Here is a 12883-nt window from a genome sequence, read left to right as displayed (position 1 = left end):
TTTTTTGTCTGAGCGTTATAGTAGTGTATGATTGAATTCAGGATATATATGAAGGCCCATAAATATCCAAATTACCGTTATGGGCCACTAAAATTAGTACAATACACATTGGGTCGTGGAGAACTTTGGATTTGAATAATTTTTACACGAATCCCGAGGGGACGCTTCGTGAATGTGCCTTGTTAGGCACGATCTCTTCCCATACCATTTTTTAAATTTCTTTTAGGCAACGGTCCATCTACGAAACTTAACCCATGAACTGGAATAATAATGTCCATATTTTATTCATTTCTTCTTTAAATTTATTTTGAATGTCTCTTTCTTACTTGAGAATCAAATTTTGTGATATTAAATTTGTAATTTAATAATCAAAATGTATTTAAGTAATACTAAGTTTATATATACTAGCTAAACCTGCGCTCTCTACACTTCGTATCATTCAAATATGAGCATGGATCTCCTTATCATTCCTCACAACATCTGTATATGTCCCTTTACAGACACAAGTGAAAGACGTCTTGAGAAAAATCGGCAAGGAGTACCATAAAGGGGAGATTTTTATTATTATTATTATTTTGTCAAAATCTCGCAATGTTTGCAAGATTGAGCCTACTTCCAGTTTTAGTTTCTAAGTCATGTATGATCAGTATTTTCTTTCTTCTTGCGTGCAGTATGTAATAAGCAAATAGATTACATACACAATTACTTATAATGTCAGCGATGAAAAAAAATAAAATGAGATCTTTGAGTTTTACGTCCCACGATTATGCCGGTTAGGCAAAAGGAGATGGTGATAATGAGAGATGAATGAAATGGTGGAATGAAGAAAGTGGGAGGAAACGGGAGAACCCCCAGGAAAACCCACGCACACGGTGTTTGTCCACCACAAGGTTCACTTGGCGGGGGCTGGGATCGAACCCGAGACCCCCAAGCACCGGAGGTGAACGCTCTACCACTGAGCCACCGTGGCCTCTTCTATATATTGAATGAGTAAATAAAGAAGTAATGTGACAGTGGATTTAGTACTGTGCACTAGCAGAGAAATGCCTAGTCCTGTTTCGATTCTTGTATTTTTATTTTCAAAATGAGACGAGAAACATTACAATTTTCATCTCATTGTTTCGAGAATAGAAAAATTTAACGAGTCTTCTGGGCAACAGTAGTTGATCCAAGTCTTAGACCAGAAACCCTATTTTAGTGTTACATAATTCATAAATCTATAAGTTGATAGATCTATAAGTTGATAGAAGTGATTGTACGAACACAATGAAGAGCTTTTATCAATATTTAAACACACACAAACCATTACACAAAATACTCCAATAATAAATATGTTTATAATGTTTTGATTTCACACCCTTCGTAAATTTCTCGTGACGCAGAAGAATTTTGATCGTTTCTAAATAAAATTAAGAAAAAGAAGTCAAGGTATAATATTTGTACAACCAGACAAGACGAGAAAAGCTTTTTTTGAGAATCGAGACGGGACAATATTTCTACAAAATTTACGATACGAGATGAGACATTTTATAACCTGTCTTGTCTCTTACTGTGGGCAACGCTAGATGAAATTGGAAAATGTTTTATTTTGTAACTGATAAACAAAGAAGGCAGTTAAGAGGCCTCATCAGGGCGAAATTAAAATACAGCTAATTTTACAGTGATTATGTAATATCTTCAAATAGATAAAAGATAATTGAAATGTGGAACAAAAGCGCCCTAGACAATATCTTTTACATGGGATACCGTTCTCACGATTCCCTTATCTGCTTTTGATTTCGGGCCATTTTGCAAATCGGCATTTATATTCGCGTTTCTAAACGGCTGAAAACGGAAAGCCACTAGGTGACTTGTGATAACGGTACCTCACGCAAAATAATATTGTCTAGGGCGCTCTTGTTCCATATTTCAATTATCTTTTATCTATTTGAAGATATCACATATTTACTGTAAAATTAGCGGTATTTTAATTTCGCAGGGATGAGGCCTCTTAAAACCAAGCAACGAAAACATATTGCATATAGTTAATGTGAGAACTAATTATGAACTAAATCAGTTAGATCAGCCAGTTCTGCAACCTGACACAAACCACTACATTGAAACCTCCCTAAACGTATATTTCTTTGTAATAGACACCTCCGTAAACCTAATACGGACAAATTATCTCTTTCCGACAATACAGGACATAACCATTCCTTTTACAGACACCCTTTGATACAGTAACGGACAGTCTTCTTTCATCCTGAACGTTATAATAAGCTTTTCGTTACGGACAAGTATTATTCGCAGTGTATACATATTTAGTACTGAAAATACTTCTCTGCAATTTGAAAATAAATCTGCGACACAATACAGTCAACAGAAAATCCCTTTCCCACAAAATGTCTTTGCTATACTGTAGGTAAATTATCTAGTAAACTACTTAACAAAACAACTCCAAACAACTTAAAATTCATCTCTGATGTCCACGAAATATTGCTCTCTGGTGAGAATCATAGGAAAGTTTCAATGAGTTACAGTTGCTTCTAAGTCAGTATGCAAATTAAGAGGTCTCATCACTGCGAAATTAAAATACCGCTAATTTTACAGTAAATATGTGATATCTTCAAATAGATAAAAGATAATCGAAATGTGGAACAAGAGCGCGCTAGACAATATTATTTAGCGTGAGGTACCGTTATCACGAGTCATCTAGTAACATTTCGTTTACAGTCATTTAGAAACGCGAAAATAAATGCCGTTTTCCTAAATGGCTGGAAATCGAAAGCAGATAAGTGAGTCACGGTATCTCATGTAAAATAATATTGTCTAGCTAACTCTTGTTTAACATTTCGACTATCTTTTATCTATTTGAAAATATCACATAATTACTGTAAAATTAGCGATATTTTAATTTTGCAGTAATTAGGCCTCTTAAAGGATTTTATAGGGAGCTGTTATGTAATTGAGAACATATACCGCACATGCAGTATATTTTGCAACGCATACTCCCTATAAACACATCCGTGAGCGATAATTTTCTCGCTTTATGCACGAGGAATTCCCTTTCAACCTTCAGTAATTTGAACACTGAGTACAGGTTTTCTATACTAGGCTATATCTTACTCTATTCTGCATACAATTACTGCATGAGCTATGAGTAACCTCTCCGTAGAGAATGCTTATCATTGCCGAGCAAATAATGTTCCCTAACTAATCCGTTATTGAGAGATTTCACAGTATTATTATTTATTATTACATTATGCCCAGTAATTCGGACACTAACTTCTCAAAACGGACACTAATTGGGCATGACTGTCCGTAAATGAGAGGTTCCCATTAAAGAGGGGTTACATAAATGATTGCTCATAGCTCATGTAGTAATTGTGAAGTGATTAGAGTAAATATAGCTGTAAACATAGGCTTAGTATTGAAAGGATGGTATAAGTGATTCATCAGGTTTGAAAAGGCTTCATATAATACATACAATAACTAATGATGTATTAAAATATACGGAAACTATCCAAATTTCCGACATACTGTTACAAATGTTCGATGTGGCTTCCTTTCGTCAGACTACACACACTGATCTACGTGGTATCGCCCTCCACGCACTCCTGCATATCTTTACCCTACTAATGATCGTAAATGCAATTGCAATGCGATCCTGGAGCAGGGCCGGCGCTAGAAGTTTTGCCGCCCTGGGCGATACTTTCACATGCCGCCCCTTTATTGTTTTCTTATTTAAATTTTTCCGCCCCTGAATTTTTTTCTTTTTTAAATTTTGACGCCCATCAGACTTGCCGCCCTGGGCGATGGCATGGCTCGACCCCCCTTCGCGCCGGCCCTGGAGTTAACCCAAAGTTGTTGGTAGTGGAGGCACATACACTGAGTCTTTCAGATGTCACCAAAGGAAAAGAATCACGAAGTATAAGATCAGGATATCTAGTAGACCATGGAAAAAGCGGCAAGTCATCTTCTGGACATTGCCCAATCCAAGGACCTGGGAGTTCTTCAAGCAGGTAATACAATACATAGACGTGTGTCATGACGAAAAGAAACCACACCAAACATTTGTAACAGTGTATGGAATTTGGACAGTTTCTGTATATTATAATGCATCATTCGTTATTGTACGTACTATAAGTTTTTAATACAGTCTTTTCAAACCCGATGAATCATTTATAACAACTTTTCAATACTAGCCTCTATTTACAACTATAATTTACTCTCTTCTTCATGCAACTACTACATGAGCTATGAGCAGTCAATATTTATGTAACCTCTCTTTAATGAGCATGTCTCATTTACGGACATGCAATCATGTCCAATCGGTGTCCGTTTCTCAGAGTTTTCACTGTATTACTAGTCAAAGTGTAATAATAATCCGGTGAAATCTCTTAATAACGTATAGCGATTGGACACGATTACTTGTCCTTAAATGAGATTTGTCCGCTACAGGGAGGTTATTCAAATTTAGATTACTTGCAGCTCATGCGGTAATTGCATGCAGAATACAGTAAGGTATAGTTGTAAACATAGGCTAGTATCGAAAAACTGTACTCAATGTTCAAATTACTTGGATTGTGAAGGGAAATTCCGTGTCTATAAAGCAAGAAAATTATCATTGGCAGATGTGTTCATAGGGGACGTGACTTGCAAAATATACTGCATGTGTGACACTCAATTACATATCATCCCTTGATAAAATCCCTTAACTTGCATACTGACTGTACCAGAAGTGACTGTAATTGATAGTAGATTCTCACCAGAAAGCAATTTTTCGTGGACATCAGTGAATGAATTTTAAGTTCAATTTAAAGTTGTTTTGTGAAGTGGTACACTAGATGATTCACCTATGACAAAGACGTTTTGTGCACTGTATAAAATTTCATAGGTAAATTAAAAAAAACGATGACAATTTGTTTGCCAAGCCCCTATGTAAATCAATTTACATTTATAAAGTAAAATTACTAATATGAAATGTAAAATTGCATTTTATCAATAAAAATATCATATTTTCTTATAAATTGACTAAAAAAAAAATTGTAATTTAATCTAAGGAAATGTATATCAAGTTTCAAAATTAAGAGTAAATGATTTTACATTGATATTTGGCAATTTAATTACTGATTTTTTTCAGTTTGGGGAAGGGATTTTCTGTTGACTACTGTGCCACAGATTTAATTTCAAATTACAGAGAGGTATTTTCAGTGCTGAATACGTATAAACTTCGAATAATACCTCTTCATTACGAAAAGCTTATTAAAAGGTTTAGGGTAAAAATAAACTGTCCGTTGCTGTATTAGAGAGTGTTTGTAAAAGGAATAGTTATGTCCTATAATAATATATTTTCCCGGAACAGAAAAAAAATATTGTAGTATTACGGAGGTGCACATTATTAAAAGATTTCCTTTTTGGGAAGTTTCGTTGCAATAAGTATTCTGCAATTAATGGCAACTTATTCCTTAAATTGATAAGCTTGAGATAAATGCAAAGGCTCGACTATCGACAACAGACCGCAGCACGTATCCCCTTGAGTGTAAACTCACGCGAGTATACTCATAGTAAATAGGGAGCCAGAGCCCAAGTTAACGTGAGCACAAAAGAGTACATGCCCTATTGTAGATAGTAAATCCGAGCCGTTACTGAGCTGACAATAGCGAGGAGCCTGATCTCGAAGCATTTCGAGCTTGAGGCAGCAAGTCCCTCATTAAGGATAGTGACCACGAGTCCGCAAGAACTCAGGTTGAGAAACGATCATCTCTGTCTAAAATACAAATTCTCTCAATAATTGCATGCAATGGTGTACGCAAGGGAGGGTTCCGGATTTCCCCCATCCTTTGAACAAGATTTTTTTAAAATCTTATTAGGATATGTGTACAAACCTGAAATTAGAAGCTTGAACCCCAGCTCTCTTGATGAAATTCTGCCTACGTTACTGCCTAAATGAAATAACTTTTCTCTAATTGGAGATTGAAATTGTTTGTGAATTAAATATATATAGGGTGTTACATAAATATGTCACTATATTTTCGGAAGAAATTCATCACATTAAAATAAGAAAATAATTCATATCGATCTGTGCTCAAAAGTGGATAGTTTCGGAATGTTGAAAGTTCATAGCTCCACTACTATGGGACCTATCGTAGTCCGATCAAGACATCACTGAGGAACTGGTATGTGAACTATCCAAATATTCATGTTTAAGAATGCTCCAATACTTGCACACCAATTTTTAGAGAGTTAAGTGAAGAGTGATCAAATACTCTCAAACAACCTCTATAAAAATTATTGTGCAAGTACAGGAGATTCTGAAAGATTGATATTTAAACAGTTCACATATCAGTTCCTAAGTGATATCCTGACCCAACTACGATAGGTCCCATAGGAGTGGAGCTATGAACTTTTAAGAGTCTTCATCCCCGCGAAATTAAAATACCGCTAATTTTACAGTAATTATGTGATATCTTCAAATAGATAAAAGATAATTGAAATATGGAACAAGAGCGCCCTAGACAATATTATTTTGCATGAGGTACCGTTATCACAAGTCACCTAGTGGCTTTCCGTTTTCAGCTGTTTAGAAACGCGAAAATAAATGCCGATTTTCAAAATGGCACGAAATCGAAAGCAGATAAGTGGGTCGTGATAGCGGTTTCTCATGTAAAATAATATTGTCTAGGGTGCTCTTGTTCCACATTTCGATTATCTTTTATCTATTTGAAGATATCACATAATTACTGTAAAATTAGCGGTATTTTAATTTCGACGGGATGAAGACTTTTAAAGTTCACTTGTTTTATGTTTTCGGCACCCTATAACTCCGAATTTATCCACTTTTGATCCCATGTCCGTATGAACTTTTTTTCTTATTTTGATGTGATGAATCTATCCCCAAAATGTTGTGACAATTTTTTTTATAATTTAACTGAACTATAATGAAGTTTGTTACCCTCTAGTACGAAAATAGTGTTACTATAAGGGAAAGTACTGCCATGTATTCTTGACGAATCTCTATAACAAATACCTTAATATTAGAAAAATCTTGTAATTAATCAGCACACTTCTAAGGAAAAAATCACACATCCCATGCAAGCTATAATTATTTATGCAATTAAAAAAAAGCTATGTTAAAGCGATAACTGCATTATTCATTTAGAAAAAGAAACTATTAAAAAAACGCTGGCAAAACCAAAACTCACAACCAAAAGAATTTTGAACTCTCGTTTCACAAGACAATAATTTATTGGTTCTCTCACCTCTCCGCTATCGGGTTCAAAACCCGCCCATGCTGTCCTTGCGCCAAGCCACCCTTGAGATTGTGGCTTGTCATATGAGTCTTGCTTCCTTCCCCATCGGAATATCACAGTTTCCCTGTCCTGTTGAGCAAGGAATACATTATGAAAAATTCAGCGTCCACGGACAGGACACGAGGTTTTAACATTATATTGAATCATTTTTTCTTTTTTGTTTTGGTAAGATCATAAACTATAAGGTTTTTTTCGTGCAGGTTTACTTTAAGTCTGCCACAATAAATTATTACAATGTTGTATCTTTTGGACTAAATTCATTAGTTAAAGGGTCATATTTGATATGCACGCTCACTTCGTAGGTTAGATTTACTTTAGGAGTGCATACTGAAGATATCTTTTAATAAGTTTTTTATTGAATAAACCTATTTCGTAGATTAGTTTATGTAAGCTAAGCTTATATTAGTTGAATTTTGCTTACTTAGTATATATATAGATTACCTTCGGTTAATTTAGGTAGATAAGTATTAAATTTAGGTTAGCTTTACTTGGTTAAGGATATAATTAGGATTGGTACGAGACAGTCAAGAGTTGAGGATATCTAGGCTGAAGTGGTGTCCTGAAAATGATGTTCTATGTCGGAAAACGTATCTCTTTCAATTGGAAGAACACTGCCTCGTCACAAAAATTGTCTCGTCTCGTCTTGTCTCTTGGACAATCCTAAGCTTATTGTACCAACTATGCTTAACGTTGGTTAATCCAGCTTAGGTTGGATCTCGTTTGGTCAGTTAATTTATCTTTGGTACATATAGTTTGGAATGAATTAGCTTCTCTTAGGTAAATTTAGCCTAGACTAGCAGAGCCTTTCGAACTTGTTGGTCAAGTTAGTGTCCATCAAGTTTATTTAGGTTACTTATGCTTCAGTTAGTTATGGTTTGCTTGGAACAAGAGTGAAGATCGCACATCGAATAACGGAAAAGTTGACAGTTAAAGTGGTATTTCATTAGGAATCTAGTCTTAGCCCACATCTTTTTGCAGTTGTGATGGACGAGATTACAAAAGATATCTAGGAGTTAGCACTTTGGAATATGCTATTTACGGTCGACATCATGCTAGTGAGTGAGACTAAGACAGAATTGCAAGAGATATTAGATATCTAGAGAGGAGCATTGGAGAGCAAAGGGCTTAGAAATAGTAAAACCAAGACATTTTCCTTTCAGGAAAAATGTAATCGACAATACAAAAATACGATTTAACGACGAGGAGGTGGTAAGGACGAGGAAATTCAAGTACTTTGAATGAATACTGCAGGAACAGAAGATGTAAACAGTAGAACTAACGGTAGTTGGGCAAAATGGAAAGATGCAGTAGGAGTGTCGTGTAACCATAGGAACCAATAGGTCATAAAGGAAAAGTTTACGAAACAGTAGTGAAACCTGTCGTATTATACGGAACGGAATGCCGGACGAAGAAAGAAGAGAGAATAACAGAAGTTGCATGTTGCGGAGAGGAAGATACTGCAGTTGATGTGTAGCGTGACAGGACAAAATTATCTTGTGTAGGAATGAAATGATCCGAGGAATAGTAAAAGTGAGGGCAGTAGTGGATAAACTGCAAGAAAGTAGATTTCAATGGTTTGGACACGTAAGAAGAAGACATTTAGAATATGTAGCTCATCAAATGGATAATATATAACTGAATGGGAAACGAATACGAGGTCATCAAAGAAATGGATTGATTGTGCGAAAAAAAGAGAGAGACAGATATGGCACAGCGTGTTGTCTCAGAGGATATGGCACAAGATTCTTAGAACAGACTCCAAATAACTGGGAAACGGTTTAGCAGAAGAAACTTCCTCAGGTTTGCTTAGGTTTAAGTTGGGAAAGGTTGACTTAGCTTTAGTTACTGTAGTTTAGGTTTGTAGACGTAGAATTATCTTAGATCAGTTTCCTTGAGTTTAGTTGAATGCTTATATTTAATCTGTCTTTTATCATTTTTTCGAAAAACATCCCTATTATAATAATTTTTCATGCACGTTTGAACTCAATCTGCACCTAAAATAAGCTGAGAAATGTCAGGTCTCTAGTCGAATACATTTTATATTATTTTAGGTATAGATTTCTGTCAAGAAACATCTTATTATTAGTAATTGATCTTGTGCATCCATAAACTAAATCTGTACGATTTTGAAGGGAATCGTATACAGGAGTTTGCTTTTTATTTATTTATTATTTTTCATTTACAGTAACAAAATTTAAATATAAAATTATTAATTTTTGTCAGGCCTAAAGTAAACCTCCATTTTTTTCTTTTCGTACAGCTGTAGCTAAACTGTTGTAAAGTCCAAGTTTTAATAATAATTTTAAAAACGTACTGCTATGAATAAGCATATAAATATTTTATATGACTTTCAATACTACATAGGCTAATAATAAACTACCTAACATTGACTTCTAAATCGATTGTAAATATACAGTAGTACTAAATGCTACATAAAACTTGTTTTTGCTTGCAGGTGTTTCAACTAATTCTTAAAGATATTAAACTTGGAAGAAAAAAAAACATGTCTAACAATAATAAAAATATTGTGATATGATAAGATAAAACGCGATCTGACTGGTTGGGAGAGATAATATCTAATGCCTGTACAGGGTTATTAATAGAATTTAATGATATAAATCTAGTTCAAAAAGTAGTTTTTCATGCATATGTACTGTAAAAGGATTTCAAATAATTTATAGAAAAGAACTAACTTTCTTATAATTGGAATAACTTTGATTTTTTTTATTTTGCGCTGTTCTAGATCACCGATGTTATGAAGCGCAGGAACTATTAATATGGGCTACGAACTCCGAGAGGAGTTTGATTCTGGTGCAGATGACTGGTTCACAGGCCATCGTGGAAGATCAACTCTTACAAGTATACGCCGTTCCTCACCACGTTATCTTGCCTCCAAGAGATCTGGATTGCAAGACAGCCTCATCAGTCCTGGCTGATAATTGAGTCCTGTAGAATAGCAACTATATATGTGGCAACATTCTCATTTTTTACTTTTTATGTCAGTGGATTCTATGGCCTTCCTCTGTAATGACTCTTGAGACGTATTGGTTCATATATCGTCAATGCGAGTGAAATTTCCGCTCGAATACAAGCAGTTTTGACGAAGTTAGTACAACTTCTCTCTCTCGTACCAACACAGTACATGGACACTGTTAAATGCCTAAAGTCTCGAAAAAGTACAGGGTCTCTCTAGAAGGAAACCGAATATTCTAAATATAACTGTATTTATCTTTTGTGGAAGCTATTCACATTTATTCTTTTCAATCTAGCTTAGTTCATTATAAATACACCATTTCCAGTGCATCTTGCATTCCTGGAACGCACTTTTTTTTGGGAAGAATCAGGAGATCTCGTAGCGAATTTTTTTGTGATATATTCTACTGATTCGAAAGGGAGTTCTTTCATGATGGATTTCAACTTGGGGAATAAAAAGAAGTATACAGGTGCCAAATCAGACGAGTACGGTTATTGGAGTACTACAGTCGTAATGAGCGCCGAATAGTTGGAACATTGTCATGCAGTAGCATCTATCCTCTACTTTTTCAAGCTCCCAGTCTCTTCTTCCTCAAATACCTCATCACTTCTAAACAATACTCTTGGTTCATGGTTTGACTATGTGGTACGCACTCATAACGAACAACACAACAAATATCAATGAAAACAATAAATATCACTTTAACATTTCAGCGACTTTAACATACTTATTTGCGTCTCTGCGAAGATTATCCTACCCATTAGTAGACTGTTTCTTCGTTTCAACGTTATAACCATAGACCCAAATCCAATCGCCCGTTATGTTTTTCAAGCATCGTCTTCGTTTGAACGGTTAAAAAGATCTTCATAGATTCCTCACGTGTGTCTTTTTGTTCATTTGTCAACAATCGTGGAACGAATTTTGCAGTAACACGATGAATGCTTATTTTTTTTTTTTTTAACTAAGATCAAATGACAGGGTTATTTACTGATTACTACTTCCTCAGCTATTTTGAAAACGGTCAAATGACGATTTTTTTCCGTACAATATCGCACACTTTCTATACGTGAACGTCACTATATAATATTGATGATCTTCTGGTATTGCGTCGTCTTCGATAGCTGTTTTCCCTGCTTTGAAACGGCGATACCACTCGTAATATTGAGTTCAACTTGTATTTTCTTCCCCGTACACTTCTTCCAATATTAACAAAGTTTGTGGAAATGTTTTGCCTAATTCAAACAATATTTAATGCACACAGGGTTCTTTTCCAAAATCTATCACAAAATCACCATAAGTTCTAAATAAGCTTAATTTCATTTCAGTGCTGGCAGTGACACAATGGCACAAGATGAAAACCAAGGACAGTTTCGTTAATCTTATCTTTTAAAATTTCGGTTCCTTTCTGAGTTTTCCTCGTGTGTATATAAGTTTCAAGGACACACATGATTGGGACATCCTCCGTCGATTGAGATTTGACTCCATTTTCATGACACAGGTCCTTGTCAGTAGGGTCACATTGTGATCGTTTAATTTCAATTTAAGAGTATAATGGCAAAAAGGTAGGACACAATCTTGAGGGAGCAAAATACGTCAGAACAATTACGCAACGAAACCAAAATTATAATGGTAGATTGCTAAGAAGTTATATGGAAAGTTATTTTTCATAGAAGAGCATCTGTATGACAAGAGAGCGTTATTTAATGCAAATCAATTCCTTACGCTGAGATACTTTGAAATTATTCACGGATGTTATTTCGTCAGCTCACAAAGTACGAGGTTCAGAAAGTTTTTCAAACAGGACAGCATTTTTGTAAATAGGACGATTTGATATACTATTTTATAGAACGACATAATAAAACCACGGCAGTTAGGATTGTAACTTTGTGAAGGTTTGTTACGGTTATCGAAAATGAATACGTTGTTTTGTGATAATACAGACTTTCAACATAAGAGTATCAGTCTCTTACATTTTCGTAAATAACTATAAAGATGATTTTAAATCTTCCAAATAAATACAGATAACGGTCACTAACGTTCATAATTGACTTTTTGAGAACATGCCATTCTCCCAACAACTTTTACCCCCTCCCTCTCCGTTTCTTATGACGCTTAGCCGCTATATACACATATTTTCACATCCTCTATCAGGCGCACTATGTCTCATCCCGCAACTCGATTCATCCATTTGGACCCTTTACTTGTTACATGTCACACATCCTGCTGCGGCATGATCTAACATCTAAACGGGAAAAGACAGAAAGTATGGAGCATGTGAATAACGTATGTTCCATACAGATTTTCGTAGTAAACATAAGAGATTCGTATATTTGTACAATATACAGCTGTCCGGATAATTGATTTTTTTTTTCAGTATACGATTTTTTTACCCTGGTGGAGACACTCGGTCGAATTCCCTACTTCCGCGGGTAGTGTGATCTCCCCAACGGACGTGACCTCTCTTACACAACGTACTAACATGACCATAGATCCCGAAAGTCCAGAAATCTCATTCCTAATCATAATTCTAATGATTTTTATCCTTTTATTTTTGTATTTACATGCTTTGATGTGACGACAAACAGTTCCTTTTTTATTGAATTTTCAAACTTTCAAA

The 12883-nt window shown here is 35.2% G+C and overlaps 1 protein-coding gene across 3 annotated transcripts in view; it reads right to left on the bottom strand.

Moving 5' to 3' along the window:
* acj6 (abnormal chemosensory protein 6) overlaps positions 1–12883 on the bottom strand; it is a 244224-nt gene that overhangs the window by 34160 nt on the left and 197181 nt on the right. Inside the window, exon 2 of one of the 3 annotated variants that reach the window (XM_081727860.1) lies at positions 7242–7361. The exons of the other annotated variants lie outside the window; for them this stretch is intronic. Within the exon in view, the coding sequence (XP_081583986.1) occupies positions 7242–7361 (120 nt within the window). The remainder of the gene's footprint in view (positions 1–7241; positions 7362–12883) is intronic. 3 annotated transcript variants of the gene reach the window in all.

This window comes from Thermobia domestica, chromosome 10 (assembly GCF_964235325.1).
Source record: "Thermobia domestica chromosome 10, izTheDome1.hap1.1, whole genome shotgun sequence".
NCBI lineage: Eukaryota > Metazoa > Arthropoda > Insecta > Zygentoma > Lepismatidae > Thermobia > Thermobia domestica.
The sequence above is the reverse complement of the archived record's forward strand: the minus strand, read 5'-3'. Positions and strand labels throughout refer to the sequence as shown.